Source organism: Notolabrus celidotus, chromosome 2, assembly GCF_009762535.1.
Source record: "Notolabrus celidotus isolate fNotCel1 chromosome 2, fNotCel1.pri, whole genome shotgun sequence".
In the NCBI taxonomy this organism is placed as follows: Eukaryota; Metazoa; Chordata; class Actinopteri; order Labriformes; family Labridae; genus Notolabrus; species Notolabrus celidotus.
The window spans coordinates 10,869,194-10,896,193 of record NC_048273.1 but is presented as its reverse complement, the minus strand read 5'-3'; the positions used below and the strand labels follow the sequence as shown (position 1 = coordinate 10,896,193).

Here is a 27,000-nt window from a genome sequence, read left to right as displayed (position 1 = left end):
TTGGGCTGGAGTGGAGTTGGAGTTTAAAGGGAATTCTGGGGAGGACTGATGGGACGGGTGAATGCTATAGGGCTCTTTTAGTTTATCTGAAAGAAACAGGTTTGCATTGTGTGATATAATTTATGTAGTTATTTATTTAATTCATTGTATTTATTTTTATTTTTTGATTAGTTGTTGATTATTTTTATTTATTATTTTTTATTATTATTATTAGTTAGTCGCATAATTTTTGTTTATTGTTTGGTACTTTGTTTTCATGTTTGCATGATGTAGAACAGGGGTGTCAAACATGCGGCCCGCGGGCCAAAACCGGCCCGCCAGAGGTTCCAATCCGGCCCGCGGAATAACTTTGCAAAATGAAAGGGTTACATAGAAGACATTAAGACTGCAATTTTTCAATAAAAGTAACTGCGATTTCAGATTTGTCCTCTAGGGGTCGCATTAAATTATACTGTTGACGGAGTGCACCTGAAAGGCACTTTTTTTCCTGGGACTTTTTTCTTAAAGTGAGGAAATAGATTAGGCTACTTGCTGTTTGCATAATCCGGTTGAGATTCCTAAAGACTTTTTAGAGCACTATAAGATGATCCACTAAATAGTCAACTTTACCTCCTTCATTATTATAATCTATCTTTTCTTTTGCAGTAAACATTACATTCGGTGTCAGGTGAATGGGTAACCTGTGTGTTTGGTGTGTTCGCAGCAGGTTTCAGGACTTAAAGAGTAAAATATTCGGCCCACTATGAGACTCATCATGGCAGAAAATACAAGAGTTTTTGTAGAAAGATAGTTTGTTAAATGTGAACATTTTCAGAATGTGCTTGTACTTTTTTGTACTAAAACAATGGGAAAATTTAGAGTTGTCATTATTTATAGGTTGTTATGTTGTGATTTTACTGGTCCGGCCCACTTTAGATCAACTTGGGCTGTACTGTATGTGGCCCCTGAACTGAAATGAGTTTGACACCCCTGATGTAGAATGTTAGATGTTACCTGAAGTTACACACTCCGGTGCAGTAGGTGGCGGTATGCACCTTTTTAAGTTGGTTGCGATCCCCCAGTAAATCAAGAGAAGAAGTCCGTGTCCTTGCATTAGCCGTCATGGGGTACTGGGAGCTAAAGGAGGGCTCGGACTGCGTCGAGAAAACATGGATCACGACCAAACTCGGCACAGCTTTAGGTGAATATCAGCAAAGGCAAATAAATACACTAATGGAGTGTTACCCCGAGCTGTGATATTTAACTGCGTTGAACAAAAACGTTAATGTCAGAGGTAATGGTTTGAGCTAGCATGCTAGCACAGGACTGGTGACAGAGTTACTGTTTACAGGTCACAGCTCAGTGTAGAGAGAATATAATGTACTTTATTATTATTGTAAGCTGGAAGGATGTTTATTATGTTGTGTTTGTTTTAATTTGAATTAATGTGTTTTTTGTATTGGGTTCAATGGCTTAAATAGCATGTTTTGCGCCACTGACTAAGAACTTGGAACGTGTTTACGAAGTTGTCATTTAACTCACAGCTTTCAAAGTGACATTTAAGAGGAAGGTTAAAGAAACCAAGTCATGGTCTGGGACCCCTACACTGTACATGTTAGATTTGGGGTACGTTCTTAAAGTGCAAAAAAAAACATCACTTAAGTTCTCTTGTCCAGTTTTCCTCATCAGTGACAGATCACGTCTCGGGTTAGGTAGGGTTATAAGGAGTGAAGAGAACCATGGTATTTAGAGAATCTGAATGCACCATAAACTAAGCAGATAATACCATATCTGCCAACATTGGACTGTGAAAAATAGGGAGATTTTCTGGAGCATCGTAAAATCAGCCTATACCCAGCAACCCTGTCCATATAGAACCCTAAACTGCAGATTAATACATTTAATAAACTGATATGTAAGTCAAATACTTTAAATGTCTCATAATTTCAAGGTTTGCAGTAAAATATGGCAATGAAAACGTACAAAAAACAAAAAAAAACATGTCTTACAAATATGACAAAATACATAAACATGTTGAAGATTGAGAGTAGAGTGAGCCACTGCAGTGATGAGCAACACACATATTCCAGATAGAGGGGTTTGTGTTGACACCATATTTTGATTTTAACACCATTATAGTATTATTTCAATGCAGGAGTCTCTGTAACATGAATCTACATCTCTATGTGCTGTTTAAAGTCATTTATCTGGGTCCTTTAAATCATATGTATTATTACCTACAGCTAAATGTTATCTGACCTACAGTAACCTCTGCATCCTCATCCTCTGCTGCTTTCTGCTCTTTCTTTAAAGAAGGAGGAGATTTCCTCTGCATCTCCACCTGAGGTTATCAGAGTTTAGTGTTCTAATAACTTCACCTGTGATATTGCGATAGTGACACTGTCAGCACTCTGTCATCAGATTCACTCAGCTCTAAACTCTCCTTATGAACTTTAAAGAGGATGCTGTGTTATTGCAGGTCACAACTTAAGTTAGCTATAAGAACAGGGCTGACCCACGTTAATGAGGGATGGATCAAATCTTAAAACAGTGCAGAAGTTTGTTGAACTCCTAAAAATGTGTCTAATGAACACTTCAGCTACCGGTGTCACAGATCTACTCGTCGCTCGGTGTCTGTGTGTCTGTATTTAGCTGCTGTCAGAAACGATCTCATGCATCGTGTTATGGATCAAACCACCTACAGGATGTTTTTTGGGGGTTTTTAAGGCTCAAGTAGAAGACTTCTTGAAAAACGGTTAGATATTAGAGGATCCCATTAAAAATATATTATGAAAATTGAATTATGGTTTTAAAAACATTTTAGGTATTGAAATATCTGATGGAGCATGTACCTTATAAGTTGAGGGACACTCATTTGATTTACTAGGGAGATTATAGGGAGAAGTTTTATTACCTTTGGTGTGTCAACCCTAAATTGGAATTTTAAAAATGATTCTAAACTGTCTTACTTACTTATTTTGAAATTTAAGCCATGAACAGCAGGCTCACAAACAGACACAAACCTCTGGTGTGACAGAGAACGTCCTTAATTGGGTACACCATTTCTGTCACACTAGAGGACCAGGTCTCTATATAAAGCCTTTAAAAATTAATGCAAGATTTATTTATCTGTTTTATTTTCTGACATGTTTGCAGAAAAACTGAAAAAGAATATAATATATATAAAAATTACTTTTTTTTAAACTCCTTTTCAATGTCAGAGAGAACTGAGGAAGTGAAATAAGTTGATATGGTAAGAATCTAAAAAGTAAGAAAAAAAAAATTCTATTTGAGCGCCATTATTATTTTGCCAGAAGTTTCTTAAATGTCAGAGAAAATTTTCAAAATATCTTCTCAAATATTAGATTCTCTTTAAATATCTATATTTGTGTACATTAATGTTATTTTACAAGAAAATCTGTCAGCTGTGAGCCATGTCAGCGGTTTGTGATTGTTAGCAGCCTGTGCATGCACTCTGTAATGCTGTATTCAATTGCACGCTAGCTAACAGTACACAGCCAATGACATTGTGCTTAGAAAGTGTTATCTGGTTTAAAGTAACCCTTAGTTTCTGTGTGTCCACTTAACTAGCTTTAATGTCACCAAGGTCCCAAACTCAGTAGATGAATGAACAGCTGGCCTTTATTTCCTGATACAAAGCCATCATCTCCATCATAACAAGGAGCATGGCCGCTAATTTAAGGATTTAAACGTAACATTTTAGGAGGTTGCCCAAGGCAGGCTTAATGACTAGCAGAGTGCGACGTGCAAAAGGGGGGCACAATGAGTTTTCTTGTTTGTGTCCATTTAAAAAAACATTGTCACGGCCCTAATACACGGTTGTACAAAAAAGAATGTGAGCACACCTGAGCAAGTGGTATGAGCCTTTCTTTCAATATTACATATCAAACCTACTTTGTTTTCAGACACTGAAGTGTCAAAATAATGTTGTTTTCCTTTTTATATATTTTTGTAATTTTGTAACCTTCCATGCTTAATTCTGTGTCTGTCTGTGGTTTCAGGCCTGGTGGGTTCAGCCTATCACATCGTGGCATTCCAGCCTGATTCAGCAATGGCAGCACTACAGAGAGCTACGAACACAACTGTAACCATGGGTAAATATTCATTTTAACATTCCAAATGAAATGAGCCAAAAGTTCACGTGTCTACTGTGTCAAATTTTAAATCCTTCTCTTTAAGCCCAAAATCAAACTGCCTGAAAGTGCAACTTCTAGTGAATACGCTGTGTTAACCTTTAGACCTCTATGAAACTTTCCAGGGACATATTTCTTAGCAACTTATGTATGTATGTGTGTATGTATGTGTGTATACATACATATATATACACACACTCTGTATGTATACACAGAGCAAGATTAGCTAAGATTTTAGTGGTACCCCTTTATCTACTGCATGAAACAAAATCAACACCAACGTAAAGTTAAAATTTGTGGTTTTGTATCTGTCCTGTAACAGCTACCATGGGAGCAATCTTTGGCATGGCAACGTGTCTTACTGCTCAGGCTCGTGAAGCCCCAGATGACCCACTGAATTACTTCATTGGGGGCTGCGCCTCTGGGATCTTCCTGGGTGCCAGAAGTAAGTATCAGTCCTCAGTAATTGAATGTGTGTTTTATACGCACATGCACATCCATGCTGGACATTGTATGAAGCAAGAGTGCAATAATGTGTGTTTTCATGAACACATATTTGGCTTTTAGAGAGAACTTCAGTGCTTAATTGAAAATAACATGCTTCTGTGTAGCATGTAGCTTGATTCTGATTGATCATTAAATAGCAACAGTCTGATATTTCTCGATAGACTGTTATGAAGAACAGACCATTGCCAGGGATGCAGCTCTGGTAACAATGTGGTTTGTTTAGTGTGGAGAGAGAAAAACAGTAGAGGAGGGGGTTAAATGCTGCAAAACTGTGCTCTCTGCCAGAGAATTTAGGAAAGTGCAGATTGTGCATGACATTATCACCTATGAGAAAACAATATGTCTCAAGGTGAGACAAGACCTGTGCTCGGCAATGCGGTCCTGCTCACCATGTCAGGATTCCAATCCGTTAAAACAAACTGCTCACTATACATTCCCCTTCACTTAATGGCAGGAAAATGTTAATTTCCCTGAGCTGGCCTAACTTACCTAATCATATTTTCTGCTGTGTTTCCATTCCCAGCTCACAGTGCTATGACTGGAACATCGGCATGTCTGGGTTTGGGTTCACTGGCCTTCTTCACTAAAGTAGGCAAGATGGAGGGATGGAAGCTAGCTGGAGCCCCTAAACTATGAGTGGATAAATGCTGTAAAATTTAAATGTATGTTGTGAAAAGATTTACTTTAATAAAGTTCTTGTGAAAATGTTATGATGAATTTGTGTCAGTTCATGTGATTAATTTCAGTTGTTGAAAAATGACTCAAACAGTAAGATTTAGGGATGTACTCATTGTATTCATTAGTCCACTTCAGTACAGTTATGGTTGCAGTAAGTTGCACCCTGTTAAGGTGTTGCAACTGGAGTTTCAACTATTGTAGGTGGAGTTAATCACAACAGTGAATGTCCTTGGAGGATTGACATTGGGAGGCTGAAACCTAGATAACTCAGATTAGTCAGGAATATATACTGTTCACAAAAAGTTAGGGATATTTGACTTTTGGGTGAAATTTATGTAAAATGTAAAATATTAATGCTACAATGATATTATATTATGTAAGTAGGGCATTTAAGTAGAAGCATGCATTGGTAATTTCTTCATCTCGAACAATGTATTGAAAGAATAGCTAACAGTGGTGGGTAAACATTTCTTAATAACTTGTCATGTGTCCTTGAGCATCAAAGACAGACGTTTCAGGCTCTCCACAAGTCGACTTATTCTCTGCATGGCATTCCACTCTTCTTCTGCCCTCAGGTCATTGAGGGTCTGGGGTGCTGGGTTACGACCCTCTACGCGACGACTCAGTGCTGTTGTTGATCAATTGCTTGGTGTCGTCTATTTCCCATGATGTCTAAATGTGAACAGTGTGATGATGAGGGCTGTTTGAATACCAATTGTTATGAAACCAGAATATTTAGTGGTTGATTTATGGATCAGACGCTTGGATTTTTGCGGTTAACCACCTTGTTAGAGAACAGCATGTTATGCAAAAAGTACAGAAACATTGCACAGTTGGAACTGTGCATTAAAAAGCTTAGAGAAGGTCAAATTAAGTTCACCTGTAAAGGTTATCGTGCATTCTGAAATTTCATTCAAAAGCCAAATACCCCTGACTTTTTGTGAGTAGTGTATGTTTTTTAAAAAGTTTATTTACTGGGGTTTACCAGTGTACAACTGTGGGGAGTCTGGGGACATTCAATTTACATGAGCGTCAAAATGTACATCAAATACTCCTGCAGATAAGAATTAGGACACTCGGGGAGAAAGTAGCCACAACTACTACTCCCTTGAAACAGACAAAGTTAAACAATCTCAGCACCTCCAAGGCCACTGAGCTTAGAGGTGTTCCAAAGGAGAACTTGGAAAGACCTGTGCCAACATCTATGTTGAGCTTTATCAACTTGGATCAACTTAGGACAGCTAAGCTATAACGAACATTTGTTCAACTTGAGACAACTTTCCCACACATACACATCTTCCCGACGTGAGGGAACAAGACCATCCTGGATGACATCATGGACATGAGCACGCACATACTCAAATAAGCACAAATGCAGAAGGGACTCTTGAGTGGTTGCTAACACCTAATGAAACACCTACACCCTCTTCTTAAAGAATAAATATTGAGACTCCAACATTGGTTTACCTTTTTCTTCAGAGCTTATCCAGCTCACTTTTCGACTATTTTTCTGGTAACTCTTGGAGTCTCTGAGGAATCACTTCCACTCTGTAAAAGGAAAAGTATGGAGGTTTAACTAAATGGAAACATATCCCACAGGACGGACTCCTCGGACATTCTTTGAAAACACTACCTATATTGTCACTTGAAATAAGTAAGAGTGTACCTCCACAGAAATGTATTTTACCACAAAAAGTTCAGACACATTTTTGAATAAAGAAAATTAACTTAGAAAAAAAAAGTCTCTCTGAGTGTTTAATAAACTCTTGGAACAATCACTGGTCCCCAAAAAGGACCTCAGTCTCTCCTCGGTGAGTATGCATCCCTCCAAACATTGTCCCTGGGCAAGAACCAATTGGAGATCAACAGTTTAAATAACTTGTACCCTTCAGGCTTGGGAGGATAGCATCCTAACAACAACAACATATGAAATCATGTACAGCACAAAAGCTCCCCTGAGTGAAGTCAACATTTTTGGAGCTCTTTCAAAGTTACTGGCTGAAGAATGTCTTATTGATGATTTGCACTTATCAAGGTTATAATACTTTTGAAATTTGTATTGCTATTTATTTCCTTGTATTGAAATTGTGCTTCCAGATTTCAGTTTAGTTTTAATTATCTTTTTTTAAGCTGTGCTTTAGTTTATTTTTTATTAGTTTTTGTGGTATGTGGTTTTAAATGTACTGTATATTTGCGATTGCCTTGTTAAGAGGTAGAGCTATGTTAAGATTAACTATATGGATGCTGTAACAACATAAGTACAACAATGAATGCTGGTGTTTGGGCTCACATACTTCATGCCACCCCTGTATAAACCAGTGCCCCAGTTGGGCCACCCCTGTCAAACTGTTTTGAAACACCCTTGCTTGTTTGTGCACAACGCATTGGAAGTACATCATGCTACTTTGCTCAGAAACAGATGAATCCATGTGGAACGGAGGGTTTTGTCGATTAAATAGAGGGGGCTGCAGGGAAAGATGGGGACTTTACATTCACCCAGCTTCAAGAAAAACGACTACTCAAGTATGTGCATGTAGTGTGCTTCTCTCTCTCCTATTAAAATTCACTGTAAATCGTCCATTGGTGGCCCCTCTTCCTCCCAACCATGAATACATACAAATAATAATCCATCCAGATATATATAAAGCACCTATCAAAACATGCGTTACAAAGTGCTTTACATCATAAAAGCCCACAATAAAGAGAACAAAGCATGGGGGGGGGTATGGGTTGAAAAGCTGAATAAAAGAGTAAAAGAGAAACTACTAAAAGCAATTAAAGCAATAAAACAATTAAAATCAGTAAAACAAATGAAAACAATGAGTGAATAAAAGAAAACCATGAATAAAAGTATCTTAAAAGTAGATGTAACATCGTGGATAAAACAATATTAGATGAAGGCCTTTTGATATAAATATGTTTTCAGCTGTGATTTAAAAGAAGATACTGATGAAGCTTGCCTGAGACCCTCAGGCAGGTCGTTCCACAGTCGTGGAGCCTGCACAGCAAACGCTCGGTCACCCTTAGATTTCAACTTTGTGACAGGAACTTTAAGGAGGTTCCTGCCTGAGGATCTATAGAAAAAATGGGAAAACAGAACAATTTTCAACACTGACAGCCAGTTAATCTCAGTATAAAAGGAATCACACAACAACCTGTATCAAACCTGTGACCTCTTTTTCAATTATCTTTTGTCTAACATTTTTTTTCCAAGAGATTGCAGCTAACCAATGAAGTTTGACCTTCTCAATAACCAACAGATTAATAATTAAGCTTCAGGTTGACTACAAGCAGGATCAGCAGTCTCAAGTGCTCTGTTGCAGAAGAAAGCTCGGGAACCTAGTGTCTATAAGAATTCAACGAGATCTGGAATATCAGAATCAACATGTCTGCCAGTTTTACCACAGGTATGAACCCTCTTTGACTTAGCTTACACTCACAGGCTCTCTGTGGGACTGTTTTTCAGTAAAGTCTGTGGGAAAGAAATACAAAGGAAAGCAGCTGTACAAATGATATATAACCCTGTTAAAACAGCTTATTAAGCAACTCTTACAGAACTTGCTATTTCAGTGTGTCCATTTGTGTGTGTGTTTTTTTTTAAGCAGCAGAGGTATTATCATTTCATTTTTGAAACTCAGCAAGAAAAAAGGCCTGCTCAGAAGACACTTTGGCCGAGGGGTATAATAAGGAAAAAGTGGTTGAGCAATATGTTTGCTGCCTTTAGTTGCAAGGCTGTGGTACATGTGGCAAAAACGATCAAGAGTCACACACAGGACACATAAAAGTTCACATTTAGGAGAACGACAAGTTTATATTATGATGTGCTATTTTATAAAGACAATTGGGAAAAATAAATAAACTGAGACAATCTTTAAAAAGGGATTATTTATTGTATATGTTGGTATATAAAAGGGAAGCTAACTTGATCATTAATATTAGGAGAGAGGAGAGAGGAGACTGAAGTTAAGAGCTTTGAGATGCACCCCTTCCCTTTCCCCTTCAGTCCAATCAGACACAGGTGTAGCCACCTCCAATCAGAGTCTGTGGCAGCTACAGTCTGGCCACAGTTACTCTTTTACACTATTATTATTATTAAAGTAGCAGTAGTAGTAGTAGTAGTAGTAGTAGTAGTAGCAGTAGTAGCAGTAGTAGTGGTAGTAGTTGTAGTAGTAGTAGTAGTAGTAGCAGCAGTAGTAGTAGTAGTAGTAGTATGTGTTTGTGAAAAGACAAAAATGTTATAGAAGTGATGTTCTACTCTTTTTTTCTGCATGCAGGCAGCAGTACCCCCGGGTTTACAACTGGAGCACCCTCCAACACAATTCTTAAAGTGGAGGCTGCTGACATCGCTGTGATTGTTGTCTACTTTGTCTTTGTCATGGTGGTTGGAATCTGGGTAAGATGTGAAATTGGTCAGTAGAATAACTATCAGGCAAATTGAAATGCACGTCTTCATGATCTGTCCAAATGTAACGTCTGGAATAGACATGAACTTGATTAAATCCAGGGCTTTGAAAGAGAAATGGTTTTGTTTGCAATTAAAAAAGATATTACACATGGGATTATGACCTGTTAACATCCTGACACAAGCTCTAATAAGCTTAGGAAACATCAATAATACTACTAATCCCAAGATTTTTTCAGAATTAATTTTATTTTAATACAGTAATTTATTTCCTGATCACTTCCTGTCACATTCCTGACTTTTTCATTTTGTTCACAAAAGCATTCACTAGTTAAGCAATACAAGGAAAACAGTTCTGTTAAAAACGTATGGTTGTATTGTCTGTCCTACAAATAAGTAGAAGAAAAAAGAAAGTGAAAAAAAAAAGAAAGAAAGGTGAACCCAGAAACGGCACAGACTTTCCAGTCATTATATGTTACTGTGTTTTATTTCATACCATGTGAATTGTTGTTTGAAGTTCATCACTGACTGAATCTATCTCTGTGTCCTACAGTCAGCAGTACGAGCCAATCGCAGCACCATAAGGGGTTACTTCTTGGCTGGCCGTTCAATGACCTGGTGGCCTGTAAGTACCAAACTGGTCTTGGTGATGTGTTTTCAAGGTCACATATCATATGCTTTTTCAACCATTTAATAGAGTCTCTTGTTGTCTAAATGAAACGTCTTTACCATGTTTGAGTCAAAATAATATATGGATCAAGCACCAGAGGAGGTTTTGGACCAGCTCTAAAGAGCCTTTTCATAATTCACAATAATTATTAATTGATTCATTTTAAAATTTAAATGTGATTTTCTGGATTAATGTGTAAATGTTTCTTGTGTTTTATTGCTGGTAAATATAAGTTATTAAGCAGATATGGATATTCAGAGCTTATGTCTGACAATTTTTATATATGGAATATCTCCTGCCAAACTGGCCGAAATGAAGGACATAAAAAAGCTTACCATAAACTCAGCATCCTGCTGCACGTAAATGTGAGCTCTTCACATCCTAGCGGTTCCTGCTCATTAAAGTAAATCCATCACAGGCTTTTGGGTAGCTCTGAAGGTGTGGCTCGGAAGTGACGTTGGTGATACCTGGTGGGGGCAGGCGGAATTACAATAACTCGCCTTGTGATGTTACAAGGCGAGCAGATTCTGAACTGACCGTCATGTTTCATGTTGGCACACCTCGCGGAAGAGAGGGGCAGGGTGAGAAGGATTTAAAAAGACACGCACCAGAACGGACTGTTTTGAGAAAGGCTCTTTAGAGTTGGTCCACCTAGTTGATTTATATAATATTTTGACTGACACATGGCAAGAATGTTTCATTTAGACAACAGGAGACTGTGTTAAATGGTTGAATAAGGGAATGATATGTCACCTTTAACTGTTATGTGGCAAATAGACCTCTGAGATTTACTCACCAAATGGAAAATCTGCTCACATTCTGTGCTTGGATCGGGTTCTGCATGATTCTATGTTTTAATCTATTATTTTTTTATAAAAATCCTTAAAAAATATTTTCATTTAAAATGGAAAAAAAAAAAGAAATCTGAGCAGGCCTGCAAGCCTGAATTGTCCATGCTGCACTTTAGACAGTGTGTAAAAGTTCTTCAAGTTCCTAATACAGGAAAATACATTTTATTAGTACAATTTTTCCCCTCCCCTTACTGTACCAAAAATGTACCGAACCAAAGCTTCAAAATTGTGTACCGTTACACCCCTGATATCTATATACCACATGACTTTACAGCATACTATGTAGTTTTGTCTTGTATATTTTGTTCACAATATTATATTTTCTGCTCCTACCTCTTGTTACTGTTATGGAACAGTTTTTCTGAAAAAAGACATTTATTAGGAGCCAGTTTGCAATTTCTTAGCATGAAGTTTAGTCTATAACTTTCGGACCTCTACAAGTTTTTAAGTCATGAACTCAGACATGCACACAAGAGCTCTTTGCAAATGCTGATTTCCAAGAGTATTTTTATCTTTAGTTAGGCTTAATAAGCAGGCAGGCTGATGTTTTCATATCCTCCTATATGATAATTCAGCCTTCATATAATCAATAACCATGGCCTGTAATTAGTACTTCATACTCATAAAATTATGTCTTAATTCTAGTTACATTATGACTTTATCTTTGTAGCATTACGAATGTATTCTTGCTTAATTATTTTTTTCTTAATTCTCCATCGTAGTAATTTGATGTAGTCAGCATAAAAACTAAGGCAAGCACATCTTGTTAAAAATAAATCAAAAGCTTTTTTTGCTTTTGTGTGCTGTATGTATTTGTTCATAGATTGGAGCCTCGTTGATGTCCAGTAATGTTGGCAGTGGTTTATTTATTGGCCTGGCAGGAACCGGAGCAGCTGGAGGCATCGCTGTTGGGGGATTTGAATGGAATGTAAGAAACACAAACAGTCTTTTTTTATTTGGGTTAGGCTTAGTTTTCTTTTATATTATACACAGAAAAACAGCATGAATAAACATACACAATAAATAGGTAATGTGGGTGGCTCTACCCCTGAGCCAGGGGTACTAATAAATGAATGAATAAGAATGAATAAGAATTAATAAGAATGAATAAGATTGAAACTACAAAACTTCTGAGGGATGGGGGGTGTGTGTGAGGACACCACTGCTGACAACTCTTTGCGCACTATACTCTTTTTGTCAATAAAGGAAAAAAGCAACCGTACTATTGCAGACAATGATGACAATTTGTTGCTGTAATTTTACTGTGTGTTGCTGAAGGCAGCGTGGGTCCTTGTGGCTCTGGGATGGATCTTTATCCCGGTCTACATCTCTGCTGGTGTGGTGACCATGCCTGAATACTTGGCTAAACGCTTTGGAGGCCAGAGGATACGCATATACATGTCTGTTTTGTCACTCATACTCTACATCTTTACAAAAATATCAGTAAGACACACATTTTACAGGCTCTTTTGCCAAAGATTACTTATAACTGAGATGCAATCAAGAAAAAAATACAAACTGTGCGTGTGTGTGTGTGTGTGTGTGTGTGTGTGCGCGTGTGTGTGTGTCTGTGTGTGTGTGTGTGTGTGTGTGTGTGTGTGTGTGTGTGTGTGTGTGTGTGTGTTTGTGTTTGTGTTTGTGTTTGTGTGTGTGCACCCAGACAGATATTTTTTCAGGGGCACTGTTCATCCAGGTGTCTTTGGGCTGGGACATCTATCTATCAACTGGCGTACTGCTGATCATTACTGCTGCTTACACTGTGGCAGGTAAATCTCACACACATTCACACTAACACTTACACACTCACACCTACACAAACACACAAACTTGCTTGCATCTTCCAATCATTAGCACCTATTAAAAAGTTGTTGCATTTTATTGCTGTTGGTTCAGAGAACAACTGATGTTGTGTGCAATTAAACATTGTTAAACACAGGATGACATGTGGATGATTTGATATAATTTATGCATCCACTTCTGGCACATCTCTGTCATGCAGACACAATAAACGTACTATTTGGCATATGGCCATCTTGGATTATAAATCCAAAGATTCTCTCCAGACAAATTTCTAAATCAAGTCTCTTTTGAAATCTGTTGAAAAAGAAGCCTGTTTATAACATTGGAACACAATGTACTAAACAACATTTATCTATTTGTGGGCAGGTGGTTTGGCAGCAGTAATTTACACTGATGCTCTCCAGACTTTGATCATGGTTGGGGGAGCCTTTGCACTGATGTTCATTGGTAAGATGTGAATCCACACACAAGCATAAACACACTTGCACATATACACATATACATATATACACATGTACATATACACACTATGGCAAGGGATTTGTACCATGCTGGCAACATCATGAATTTAAGCATGCTTGTCTGATTATTTATTTTAAAGTCCCACATGCATTTGCATTAGTGTGTTGTGTAAGTGCAGCACACAGCTGGACTAACAGATGCATATATAAGTGTATGTGAATCTTTATGATCAGATATTTTATTCATGGTCAGAAGGAAGTGAAGACAACATATTAGCATACCTGTTGATCCTTCCTGTAATTATTTAAGCAGGCCATCACAGTGACACAACCAGAAAATTAGTTTTATATCTCCTACACACACACACACACACACACACACACACACACACACACACACACACACACACACACACACACACACACAACCCCATATGTCTTTCCATACAACACTGAAAGCAAAGAGAGAAACAGTAGCAGCCTGCAGAAGGATTCTTTATATTTGGTGGCCAACAATAGCTAGATTATGAACCTAATTAAGGCATTACTCTAAGATGGCCTTGGCTTTGTCTGACAGTCATTGTACGTCATATTGTGGACCCATAGCATCCACAATGCACTGTGAAATGTACTGTACAACAGATAATCACTTACCATGCCAGATTGTGCTTAGCGGTGCAAAAGAAAATGGTGATGAGGACCAGAAAGGTAATTGGTTGGCATATTAACCAAAATAAAGCTGTTTTATAAAGAGAAAATTATTTCTAATGGAGTAAAGTAAGTTTTACCAAATGATGGTGACAAGCACTATACCATAAACCATATTCATAAGACCAATAAATGAGCTGTGCCAGAAAAAGATGGTTTCATTATATCACAGGAATACAGTATTTATGGTGTTTAATTAATTGTGAAAGTACTCTAATAATATGGACAATAATTATCATGGAAATCCATACCATTGTTCATTATGATCCCGATATGCCATTGAGTTTCATGTTTTAATTTTGTGACAACAATTAAAGCAGTATTGGTGTCAGGCAAGTAGTCTTCAACAGTAGTTCTTTTATTGTGCTCATGAGCTCACTTTATACCTCTGCCTACCTTTGGTCGACAGAAGCCAATTAGTGTCTACTTTAGACTCATTCCCTGATCAGTTCTTATAATTTAAAAAAACTTAGTACAACAGATAAATTACTGCAGAGATAACTGATAAATATTTATTGATTCTGATCTGATTTCTTGTCTTGCATTCACACACACATCAACCAAAGCAAGATACAGTTCAATAATAAAAAAAGTGTGTGTTTTGTTTGTGAGTGTATGTTTCGTGCTTTTTCTCAGCATTCGCCAGAGTTGGCTGGTACGAAGGCCTCGTTGACCGTTATATGACAGCTGTTCCCGCAGTGACGGTTGACAAGACCACCTGCCACCTACCTCGTAGTGATGCCTTCCACTTGTTCAGAGACCCCATTTCAGGGGATATACCCTGGCCAGGTTTGGTGTTCGGGCTTTTGTTTTATCTACCTGGGTCTGGTGCACTGATCAGGTAACTTAACCACATGTCCCATATGTCCATAAATGTTGTGTGCATGTATTTTTATGACCAAAGTTTTGTATTATTTTTCACATTTTTACAACACAATAACTGACAGAACACAAGGACACAAAGGACAATCAACAATGACGACAAAGAAACCGATCTGACAAAAACAAATCAATGAAATGAATAAAATTACAAATAGACAAGTGAATATATACATATATAAGTAATAACAACAATGATCGAGTAAATAAAAAATAATAATGACAGTACATAACTTAAAGAAAGGTACACCGACATTAGCATAAAATGTGTTATCTACTATTTACAGACTGTACTACCAACATCAAACTACAGGGGGCTGTAAGTGTACATCACCAAACCAAAATTACACAAGCTTGTTAGATTAAGATGGTCTGCAGAATGTTTACAGTATTCCATTCACAACATGTTGGGGTTGGTTAACAAAAAATATTAAAATAACAAAATAAAATAAAAAGGGGAGATGCTTTTTTTGGCATTTATGTTTATTGAGCTAAATTCACATTATAATCTGCGTACAAGTTTACATTTTAAAATTTTTCATTTAAATGCAGAAAAGAAAAACACATACAAATGAGAGACATACAACTGTGTAGTTTGGCAGCCGGAAAAGAGGCATTACTGGAGTCAGAGAAACCACGTCTGGATGAAAATCACTGCAGCAGTCATCAGCATGGGTATGAAATCTGAACTCCAGCTGAAGTTTAAACTTTTGATTTAAGAATCCTTTGATAAAAACTTACACAGACTCCACCAGACAGATTTACTTTGCTGCACAGCGCTTCACACTGACATGAAAACTTGCGTACACGGACTGAGAACTGGTGTGGGATTAGAGCCTATCCTCCGCCCACGTTCAGATTGATAAATGCCGACCTTTGTGTGGAAATGGTCTTACACCCTTTTTTCGGTCATAGACACGTTTGATAAATGAGGGCCAATAGGTGGGCCCTTTCCCCTGTTAGGAAGTTGCATGTGGCTATTGTAAAAATGTACAACTAAGGTGACTAGAAATGGAACTTGAAATGGAAAAGTTTGGATTGGCATTACCAGACAAGCTGACAATCACTTCCAACCATCAATCATTGTGAATGTCTCCCTCATTGTAGGAAAACAGGGGTGGGCTTAGAGGCTGAACTTAGCACGGTCCAGCTCATCACTGCATAACTATTTGTATTGTATTTTTCAATATGTGTGTGTTTGTGTGTTTGCATGCATGCGTGCATGTATGTAGGTTATAGTCCAGAGGTCCCTTTCAGCCAAGTCTTTGTCTCATGCAAAAGCAGGCAGTGTGATGGGTGGCTACCTCAAACTGCTGCCCATGTTCTTCATTGTCATGCCGGGCATGATCAGCCGAGCACTTTTTCCTGGTCAGTCTGTCAGGCTTTTTACATTAGAATACAATGCAATATTTAAAAAGAAATGTATATTGCCTTACTAGACTTAGTCCTTCTTTAGTGTGTTAGGTGAATATAGTCTTGAGTATTCATTGATCTTTTCTCATTTATACTTTAAATCGCTGTTAATGTTTGTTTCAATTTTCCCTCTTTAAAAAGCTTTTACAATCTGAAGATTCAAAGAAACATCTTAAGAAACAGCTTATTGTGTTTTTGGCATGAAGTCATCATTCACAATCATTTTGGTAAATGCTCCTCTTTTCTTATCCCAACCAACCAAGTTTCCCCTCCTTTCTTTGCCTGTGTCTATGTAGATGAAGTAGGATGTGTAGATCCAGAGGTGTGTCAAAAGGTTTGTGGAGCATCAGTTGGTTGTTCGAATATTGCCTACCCTAAACTGGTGGTGGAGCTAATGCCAGTAGGTGAGTTTTCCCACACGCACGCACGCACGCACGCACGCACGCACGCACGCACGCACGCACACACGCACACACACACGCACACACACACACACACACACACACACACACACACACACACACACACACACACACACACACACACACGCGCGCACACACACACACACACACACACACACACAAGGGATGCAGGTAGAATGCAAATTTAGCTTTTGGAGCATTTTTCTTTTTTTCAGATGACTTTTCATGTTCTCACTTAAGATATATTTCTGAACAGAAGTTCCAGGAACTACTTGAGGGGGGTTCCTCTGGGACCCCAGAGCTAACTGCTTAGCCTCTCCAAGGTGTCGTGGGCCTAACTAAACGAAACATCAGTGAAGGGAGGTGCCCACTTGATAACCCCAGTGATGTGCTGGCTTGCACTGCCCACCTGTCCTTTCTATCTCAGGCTTTGGGGGACATGAGGAGCCATGGGAAAGGCTACTAAACTTATCAGTAGAGGGCGTAGTGGGGTGGGTTTCTTCACTGAGCACTCCTCCTTTCTTTCAGCACAACAACCTTGTGTTCAACTCAAATTCAAATAACAAATAAGCCATCAATAAATACTATATGTAGATCTATGACAGCAAGAGGTGTAGACTGATTTTAAAATATCAATCAGTCAATCTTTATTTGTAAATCCCAACAAACGTTATCTCAAGACGCTTTTAAAAACATAGCAGGTCTAGACCATACTCTATGTTAAATTATTAACAAAGACCCAACATCAAGACAGGATAAGATCCAGTCCCCTCTTACAGACAGGACTCAGTCTTACCTCATCTTAATCCACCATGAGCAGAGCATCTTGCAGGATTTAGCAAGTTACAGCGGCAAGGAAACACTTCCTTTTAACAGGCAGAAACCTCTAGCAGAACCAGACTCGACTGAGTTGGGGTTGGAAAATAGGATAGAGGAGATTAAGAGAGAGAGAGAGAGAGAGAGAGAGAGAGATGATAGTGATGATATCTAGGAAGATCAGCTGCAAAGTGTGACCCCAGTTACCTGTTAATAACTGGCTTTGTGTGTGAGTTTGCTTTCAGGTATATTGTTAATGTTGTCAATTTTTTATATTTTATTCTGCTTGAGAAGGATTGTGTCAGTATCAGTACAGTAAAAATCGCAAAAAACATAGAGGCACCATATCTCATTTTGCCCCTTCCAGTCTGGAAGAGATGGAAGCAGGAGTGTCTTGAAATGTTGCTAAGAAGAAAGAGAGGTAATACATTTAAGGAGGGTGTTGTCCTATTAAGAGACAGTAAAGTAAAGTGCGTAAGCTTTGACAGGGAATTCAGTTCATAATCAGTTCATGTTTTGAGTTAAAGTTAAATATGTTTACAGCATTTATACAGTGGACTTTTTGCCCATGTTTACAAAAGTTATTTTTGTATATTGACCATGTTAAAACAATTTTATAGCATCTTGTAATTGTCGCCAAAAAATGCTGAATGTACTTATGCGGTTTTCATAACACACCTTGAGCTTGGTCAATCTTGCTCTAGCTTGGTTAGTTCTGTTACATGTTAGTAACAAGGAAGTGTTGTTGTTGATCAAGTGTGGTTACATTAAAGTGTTCCTGAGAAAGTTATCCATCCTCCCATTCCTTATTTGCAGAGTGACCAACCACCCCACATTGAACCCTAGTGTTACAGGAGTAATGAGTGACAATACCTAGAGGGGACACTACGGATGCGCTGATCCTACTTTTTAGGTCCCGATACAGATATCCATACCTGGGCTTTGGTATCTGCCGATACCGATACTAGCCGATCTGATCCTGGTTTTGATTTAACAATCTCTATTCCTTAATGTGAGGATAGAATCATGTTTTGGCAACTTCAGGCTTTTCTGACTTGATGGTGAACTGTACCTGGGTTCCAAGTGCTAAACCAGAGGGTGGAATCCCTTAATTTCAAGGATCCGGAACAATTAAATCCAATAACCTGTCCGCTTTATAACACTTTGAATCCATTAATAGGTTTCTTGCTTCTTTGCAGTAGGCTACAGCTCATGTGAACTTCCTCCTTTGGGCTCCCATTATATTTTTCAGCGCGACTGCCATCCGTCGAAACATTACCGCTGCACTTGTTGCAAGTTTCCGGCAGAGTGTTCGCAAAAGAAGCATGCACCTAAACTGCAGAGCCTCTGTAGTTATCTTCCATCATGCTCCACCGGGCAGAAATGCACAGACCGGCCGGCACTGATGACGTAGGAGACGTGCATGGCTGTTGTAAACACAGAACAGCATAGAACTGAGATGAACAGATCTGCCATATGGATTGGCACTATATATCGGCCCCCTTGTCACCGGTATCTGATCTAGCTTTTTGAGTCCGATTTAGCCGATATCCAATACCAGGATCGGATCGGTGCATCCCTAGGTGACACCAAGATTAGAGTCATGAAAGGAAGGATCAGTCAGGCCTGTTACAGAGTTTATTGTATGCTTGTCTGAAACTGCACACAAGAACTCAATTGTCTCTTTATATAATCCTAAGAGCAGATACAGTGGCTTAATATCAAGTATTGATCTTTACTGTTAGAGGTTTTATGTGTCATTTTTATTTAATTATTATCTATTTTATATTAATATCAAATGATTGGTGCCTTTACTGAAGTTTTTTTTTATTCTATTTTATTCATGAATAATACTTTATAACTGTGTTTTTCCCTGCCCAAATGCAGATTACTATTGTTATTATTATTAGAATTATTAGAGTAGTAGAATTTATATTTTGTGGTTCCATTTTTTTACATTTTGTTCTGTATTTTTATAGCTTTTCCTACCCAAATAAATGTGTACAACAAAAATATTCACAAGACATTTATTTTGACCATTATCATTTCTAAATGTATCATCCCTCTGAAATTCTGTTTATACAGGTCTTCGTGGTTTGATGCTAGCAGTAATGTTAGCAGCTCTGATGTCATCACTGACCTCCATCTTTAACAGCAGCTCAACTATTTTTACATTGGACCTATACCATAAAGCCAGACCTAAAGCTTCAGAGAGAGAACTCATGATTGTTGGAAGGTAGGGATGTTAAGTTTGACCTTTACATAGCAGTAAGCCAATACAGCAGTCAGAAGTTGTACAAATAAGAATGCAGCTACAGATCATCAACATCCTGCAAAAAATCTGGAGGAAAATGAATGGAGGAGGAAGGACTGTTAAGACAACAACCTTTCCAAATGATTTTCTCTTCTTCTCTGCAGTCAAATCCCTTTTCACCACGTGACTCACTGACATCACAATGACATTTCCAGTGTTAATTGCCTGAATACTTCAAACACCACATAAAGATTGTTAATCTTAAAATCCTGAAACAAAACTACACAAGATTCTGTAGTATAATGTCAAAAACTTGGTGAAGTGTAAACAAATATTCACATCCTCAAAAACAATGTACATTTCTATTTAAGATATTTAAGTATATAAAGATATTTACTTATACGACAGACTCATGATTGATGGATCTAAAAACAAAACCTTAAAACATGGAATCGTCTCATCACTATCACCGCTCCCTCTGTCTCTTATTCTCCTCTATCCCTCTTTCCAGACCCAACTCAGTCGAGGCAGATGTCTGTCTAACATGAGTCTGGTTCTGCTCGAGGTTTCTGCCTTTTAAAAGGAAGTTTTTCCTCGCCACTGTAACTTGCTAAATACTGCAGAGGTGCACTGCTCATGGTGGATTAAGGTGGAGTGAGACTGAGTCTTATCCTGTCTTGGTGTTGGGTCTCTGTTCATAATTTGACATAGAGTGGTCTAGACCTGCTATGTTTGTAAAAGCATCTTGAGATAACATTTGTTGTGATTTGGCGCCAAACAAATATTGATTGATTGATTGATTGATTGATTAATTGATTGATTGATTGATTGATTGATTGATTGATGCATATATGTGTAAACACTATTCTATTTTCCATTACCGTTTGTAATATATTCAGGAACATATTCCACAAAATCTTTCTAATTTTTGGCCTCAACTGAAGCTATATTTTTAATGTGTTTTTTTAACAGGGTGTTTATCCTGGTTTTGGTGTGTGTTAGCCTGTTGTGGATTCCAGTCATCCAAACAGCCAATAGTGGACAGCTCTTCGATTATATCCAGGCAGTGACCAGCTTTCTAGCTCCACCTATTACAGCAGTGTTTCTGATGGCTATCTTTTGGTCGCGTGCCAACGAGCAGGTAGGTATCACACACACAAATACAAAACCTTGATTGATTGATTGATTGATTGATTGATTGGCTTAGGTCAGTTTAAAGCCCCTGGGAGGAGTTTAATTATATAATTTCTAGCTATTATAAAACAGACTGAAATTAATTCTAATGTCTCTTTATAACCTTCAAACTAAAATTCAGCAGCAAGATTAACAGTTTCTATACTGTAAATTTTAGTGCCTGAAATTGCTGCTTGGGGTTAGGTGTCAGACCAATTCTAAAGAAACAGACTGTACTTGATAGAGTAACCGTTATAATTATACTTTAGGATTTGCATTAATATTGCAGCTGTTAGATATACAAATTTCCTAACTTTCTTAAAGCCTCTGGTAACCCAAATCAACAAAAATGTTCTGCCTATGATATTTATAGTCACATTTACATACTATTATACATATTAAAATATTGGAACTGAACTTTAATGCATTTTCGATATATATCAGTCAAGTTTTTGATACCGTTCTAACCATAGACTGTATAAAATATGGAAGTAGTATCCGTGACGTACTCCCATCTGTTTCCTGAGAGCTGTTTTGAAGCCAATCAACGGCGGCAGCCATATTGGAAATGTGGAACTCAACTCAAGTGTGACGTAGGGTGAGCCTCCTCGCCAACAGCTATGTGTTCCCGACTGGGAGTCACGTCAGTCATGTCCTTATTTGGGCAAAACTCGTCATCTTAATATCTTCTGAACCGTCACGTTAGAAAAAAATTCACCCCCCGTACAGTGTGTGCCGATAGAGAGATTAGCTTCGTAGGGCGAAGCCGTTTTTTTGAACCAGGCTGTAAACATGTTTATTAATGCTGCAAAGATCGTCTTTTTCCCATTCATGTCTATGTGGTTTCTGGTGTTTCTGCTGCCAGCCTCAAGCGGATTATCGATGTATTGCAGTTTGTAACACTTCCACATGGGCTTCATCGTTTGAGACCGGAGGTTGCCGCTTGGTTCTAACACTAGGAGAAAGAAGGCGGGGTTAACTTGGATATTTATGACGGAATAAATAACCAAACAAATCAGAAATGAAACACTGAGTCATGTGCACACATGTTCAACAAAAGTTCTCCGCTCCTGCTCAGACCGTCTCCTGACGTCTCAGCCAGCTCCCCTCAGTGTTGCGTTAGCTATTAGCTTGTTTGCTAAACATGTGTTGCCTTTAATCTGTCTGTATAGCTGTCTCTCTGCTCTTTGCACCACTGTGCTCGTGTGTGCTGTCACTGGCTGCACTTCCTCAAGTGAAAATGACAGCTTGTTGTCATTCTTGTATTTCCCTACCTGTAGAGAGTTTGGGGAAACTTTGGGACACGGTCGAGTTGAGCCACAGCTGAGTGGCTAAAGCAGTCCTGCACATACTCCGCTCATTTCCCCAGGACAGGTTCACTAACTTTCCCCAAACTGCTCAGAGCCGTGCTCCTGCACTCCAGCCTCCGCTGGTCCTGGCACCCCATGGTCTTAATTAGTCCAGGGAAAATTAGCCCAAATTAGCCTCCATGCCAATTTCCAAACCCAGGACTGGATGCAGGACCCCAGAGACAACGGATGAACGGGCCAGATTAGCTAGTTCCAACACTAGATCCAGCGGCTCTTAAAGAAGCTCATCTTATTCACGAAGTTGTTATTGTAATGGGGACTGCAGCAACCGGCGATGCAGCTGCAAGAAGATCGGTAGACGTGTGTCTCTGCATGCAGAAGATGTACAGACAGTGCATGCAAAGAACCCTACCCACGATGATGTAGAGTCTGGAGAAGACCAAGACAAAGACTCCTGAGATATTTGACTGTTGTTTTTTGACACTATTGTTTTGTAACTAGTATTCGAGATGTTAAAATAACAAATAGAGATACTTTTGAATGTATGTGTAAAAGTGGGCGTGGCCGTTTTTCCAACAAGGAGTGTTTGTTGTGCAAAATAAAGTTTACAATCAGTTCAGAATCCAGAATAACCCCTAGATTGACCCCTCACAAGCTGCTGAAGGCAGAATTAAACATTTTCAACTTTTCACAAATAAGGTTCCAGGTACGCAAACTTTAAGCAGCTGTCAGGGATTTTCCTACAGTAGTTGATATTAACTTTTTTTTATATTTGTTATTAGAGACCTTTATGAACACATTGGTGAAGATTTTTTTTTGGTAAGGAATTTATTCCCAGATTTTAACAATATTCCCGAACTATAAAGCCCCGAACATCAAGACTACGACGTGATTAAACTAATAAATGATAGAAGTTCTGATTCTGAATTATTTTGTAACTCATCAGTCAGATTCTGGAGTGTTTTTATGTCTTTAGATTCAGAGTCAGATGACTCAAACATGCAGGCTGTGAACTCTCTTGACCTGTCAATCAAAAAATTAGCTACCACGCCCACACAGTCCTGTGAAGTGCTCTGAGCTGGAAAGTAAGCTGTTTTTGAACAGAATTTTTTATAGTTGGGGATGTTTATTTTCACTCAGATTGCTGTTGAAGCCTGATTACACATTCAATTTTGATATTCTATATGCATTTTAAATATTCCATTTACATTTCCAGAGGCTTTAACCTTAATGTTGATGTTACTATCATTAAGAAATAAGCAATAAGACACTTGTAGGAAAAAAAGACACATCCGTAATTATGATTTCTACTTGAAAACTACATAACTCTACTCTTTGCAGTTATGTGTGGAGGGCAAAACAGTTTTACTAATATAGATCTACCAGTTTCGACCTGTCTCTGCAGCTAAGTTTGTGTTGCATGTGTGTGTTTTTGTGTGTTATCTCAGGGTGCGTTCTGGGGTTTGATGACTGGACTAGTCGTGGGACTAATTCGTATGGTTCTGGAGTTCTCCTATGGTTCTCCTCGCTGTGGTCAGAGCGATCATCGTCCTGCTGTCCTGGCCGATGTCCACTACCTGTACTTTGCCCTCATCCTGTTGGCTCTCACCTGCCTTGTTATTGTTATCATAAGCTTGGCTACTTCCCCAATACCTAAAGAACATGTAAGTACATGCCTTAAAATTGGTTTATCTGTATTCTCATGCTTAAACGGAAATACAGAGTGCTAAACAAAAAAAACACATTTTCTGGAGTTAATACTGTGCCATACATGCTAGAATTACAGCAGCATGTAGCTGGGATTATACATAATTAGAGCAGAACCATACAATGATTTGAACCTAACAAACTGTATACAACAGACTTTGACAATGACCATTCATTACATAACTACAATAAAAAAGAGGCCAGTCCTTATATTTTTAATATGCTACATGTACAGCATGGTTAAATTTCAAAGAATGACCATGATGATCACTGACAGCCCCTAAAACATTATTTTAAGTAGAGCTGCCAAATCATTTTGTAGATCCAATGAATCACTGAATTCCAATAGTTTTTAATTGCATGGTTAGAATTCCATTAATATTTCAAAACAGTTTGTAAGTCCATGTTAATGATGTAAAGCAATCCTTACCAGTGCGTGATTTGGGAGTCAAAAGAATGCAATGATATGTACTTAATGATATTGACCATCTAATTTATTATAAAAATGATTACTGCACTGTTAAAGTAGTGTCGTCTGAAACCATGACTTAGGGAAGGGCTTATTCTGTGCATCACATTTTTTTTCTTCCAAGGATAACGCTGTTACTCAAGAAATGTTGAAGAATGCATGCATACTGCTTTCACTATTTTTTTGTGAAAGCAATACTACTACATCACCGAAATTCTCTCTGTTCTGTCTAGCTGTTTAGACTGACCTGGTGGTCCAGATATAGCCAGGAGCCACGGATCGACCTCACAAGTGCCCAGATTACTTCTGATACAGTGAGCTTTGACTTGGGTACTGATTCTAACCATTTGCCAAAATCCTCATGGTGTTCAAGAGCAATGCTTTGGGTCTTTGGTCTGACTGGTGGAAGCACAGGCTCTGTACCTCTGGTGGCTGAGGACAGTGAACTGAACTCCCTGCAGGAGGAGCCATTCTGGAGAAGTGTCTGCAATGTGAATGCTCTGATACTACTGGCTGTCAATGTGTTTCTCTGGGGGTACTTTGTCTGAAATGCAAGTTCTAGAAATGATGAATGATTTGTCGTGAGTAAGGTTAGACTTGTGTCTGACTTTTGATTAAATGTTTTGGTTAAATGAAAAACTTTGTCCAGCGGTTGTACAAATCACCCTGGAGCAGAGGCAAGCTGGCTATGTAGATGTTTCAGAATCCCAGATTAGCCAGTGGTCCAAAGCGGCTGGCAGCCCCAATGCATGCATCAAGGTAAAAATGTTTTACATCATCATTTGAGATGGTTGCATTAAATGTAGAGTAATACATTGGGAAGAGTTTTGCCGTGTGCATCTGTCTGTCTGTCTGTCTGTCTGACTGTCTGACTTGTAGGGAGCTTTCAGCCTGGGCCATGAGGCTAATGTGATAAAGAAAATTGAGATTCCAGTTAAAAATATGTGAATCCTCAACATGAGTAAAATGAGTGATTAATGATTGCTGTTATTATAATCCTTTCAAAGAATCATGAGATAAATGCACATATTAAAACTAATCATGCTATTATTTGAAATTATGAAAAGGGATTTTATTAGTCACATTATAACTAGTTTATCATATTTTAATTGCTTAATAATTCCTAAAAAAAAAAATCTGAGATATTTTTCCTCAGCCACCTTTGTTTTGCAGACATTTAACAATCAAATTGCATTCCCAAGGAAAAGTAATTTAACATTTAATTTACACAGACAGTGTAATCCTTATTTATTTGATAGATATATAGATCTTTATTTGTCCTTAATTTGTTGTCACTGTCTGTACAAAAATACATATATAAATCACAGATAAACAATAAACATCCACCCAGCCTCACAACAATGCTGCACATCATCCCACATATACACACACCGGACACTTATATACACACCGGACACATTACATGGGCATTTTGTTTAGCAGTGCTATGGCCGACGGGACAAAGCTTCTGCCAATCCAGGCTCACCTACAGTTAAGGGATCTGTATCTGCGACCAGATGGGAGCAGTGTGAAGACCGAGTAGAGGGGGTGTTGGGTGTCCAGTGTTATAGGGCGTGCTCTGCGTATAATGGCTCTGTTGTTGAGGTCAGACAGGTTGGTTGTGGGGAGGTATTTGTATCCTATAATTGCTGCCTTAAGGATTAATATCACTGTATTTTTGAGCCACATTGGTTTGTTTATCATTGTGAAAGTGTAGGGTGTGTTTGGAGATTTGGACCCAGCAGCTGATTTACTTACCTTACTGCAAAAATAGCAATTATGGGCATGTTTTTGAGGTGGTGTGGTTTGTATTGTGGGACTAGTGCTGTATGTTGGTGACAATGTAGCGCAATTCTAAGAGCCCATGACTGACAGGGGTCCTAAAGATATGTGGACATTTGGGGTGGTAAAGTTGTAGGGCCCAAATTTATCATTCATTATCAGGCCCTATATCCCAGGGGGCGTGCCTGTGCAGGGTCTGCATCTGGAGTTCTTCCTCTGTAAACTCTGGTTCATGGAGGTATCCTCTTGTGTCCACAGTAAATGGCATGTCATCGTCGCTGTCAGAATCACTCGTTTTTGCAGTTAGTAGTTTTTGTTCCTAAAAGTGCAGGTGGTTTCAAACAGCTGATCGGCGTGTATCCGTGCTCATGCAGCGGAAGAACACAGGTCTGTGAGGTGTGTCTGAAAATAGTCCCAAAACGAAGGGGGTTTCTGACGGCAAAGTCAAGAGCTGCAATTTTTTCTAGTAGAGCATGCAATTGCACCGTGAAGAGTGCCTGGACCATATTTTCTCAACTTTAGTGATTTATGCTTTTGGCATACTGCAGATTTTGCTCTTGTTCAC

The 27,000-nt window shown here is 38.5% G+C and overlaps 2 protein-coding genes across 2 annotated transcripts; both read left to right on the top strand.

The window, feature by feature from the left end:
* The first annotated feature begins 1,048 nt into the window (after positions 1-1,048).
* On the top strand, positions 1,049-5,350 carry ndufa11 (NADH:ubiquinone oxidoreductase subunit A11). Its single transcript, XM_034710083.1, has 4 exons — positions 1,049-1,180; positions 4,002-4,094; positions 4,456-4,578; positions 5,164-5,350. The coding sequence occupies exons 1-4, from the start codon at positions 1,102-1,104 to the stop codon at positions 5,274-5,276; spliced, it is 408 nt and encodes a 135-aa protein (XP_034565974.1). The 5' UTR covers positions 1,049-1,101; the 3' UTR covers positions 5,277-5,350.
* A 4,258-nt stretch (positions 5,351-9,608) lies between these two features.
* On the top strand, positions 9,609-25,334 carry slc5a9 (solute carrier family 5 member 9). Its single transcript, XM_034711187.1, is given in 14 exon segments — positions 9,609-9,711; positions 10,274-10,345; positions 12,065-12,169; positions 12,520-12,684; positions 12,902-13,007; positions 13,408-13,488; positions 14,847-15,014; positions 15,017-15,051; positions 16,322-16,457; positions 16,799-16,906; positions 19,826-19,976; positions 20,967-21,135; positions 23,926-24,141; positions 24,887-25,334. Coding segments are annotated over 14 exon segments (1,845 nt in total). The 5' UTR covers positions 9,609-9,693; the 3' UTR covers positions 25,202-25,334.
* Positions 25,335-27,000: the final 1,666 nt, after the last annotated feature.

Coding starts and splice junctions, on each gene's coding strand:
- ndufa11 (XM_034710083.1), top strand. CDS start 1,102: ATGGGGTACTGGGAGCTAAAGGAGGGCTCGGACTGCGTCGAGAAAACA. Junction 4,095..4,455: donor GAACACAACTGTAACCATGG/GTAAATATTCAT, acceptor GTCCTGTAACAG/CTACCATGGGAGCAATCTTT. Junction 4,579..5,163: donor GATCTTCCTGGGTGCCAGAA/GTAAGTATCAGT, acceptor TTCCATTCCCAG/CTCACAGTGCTATGACTGGA.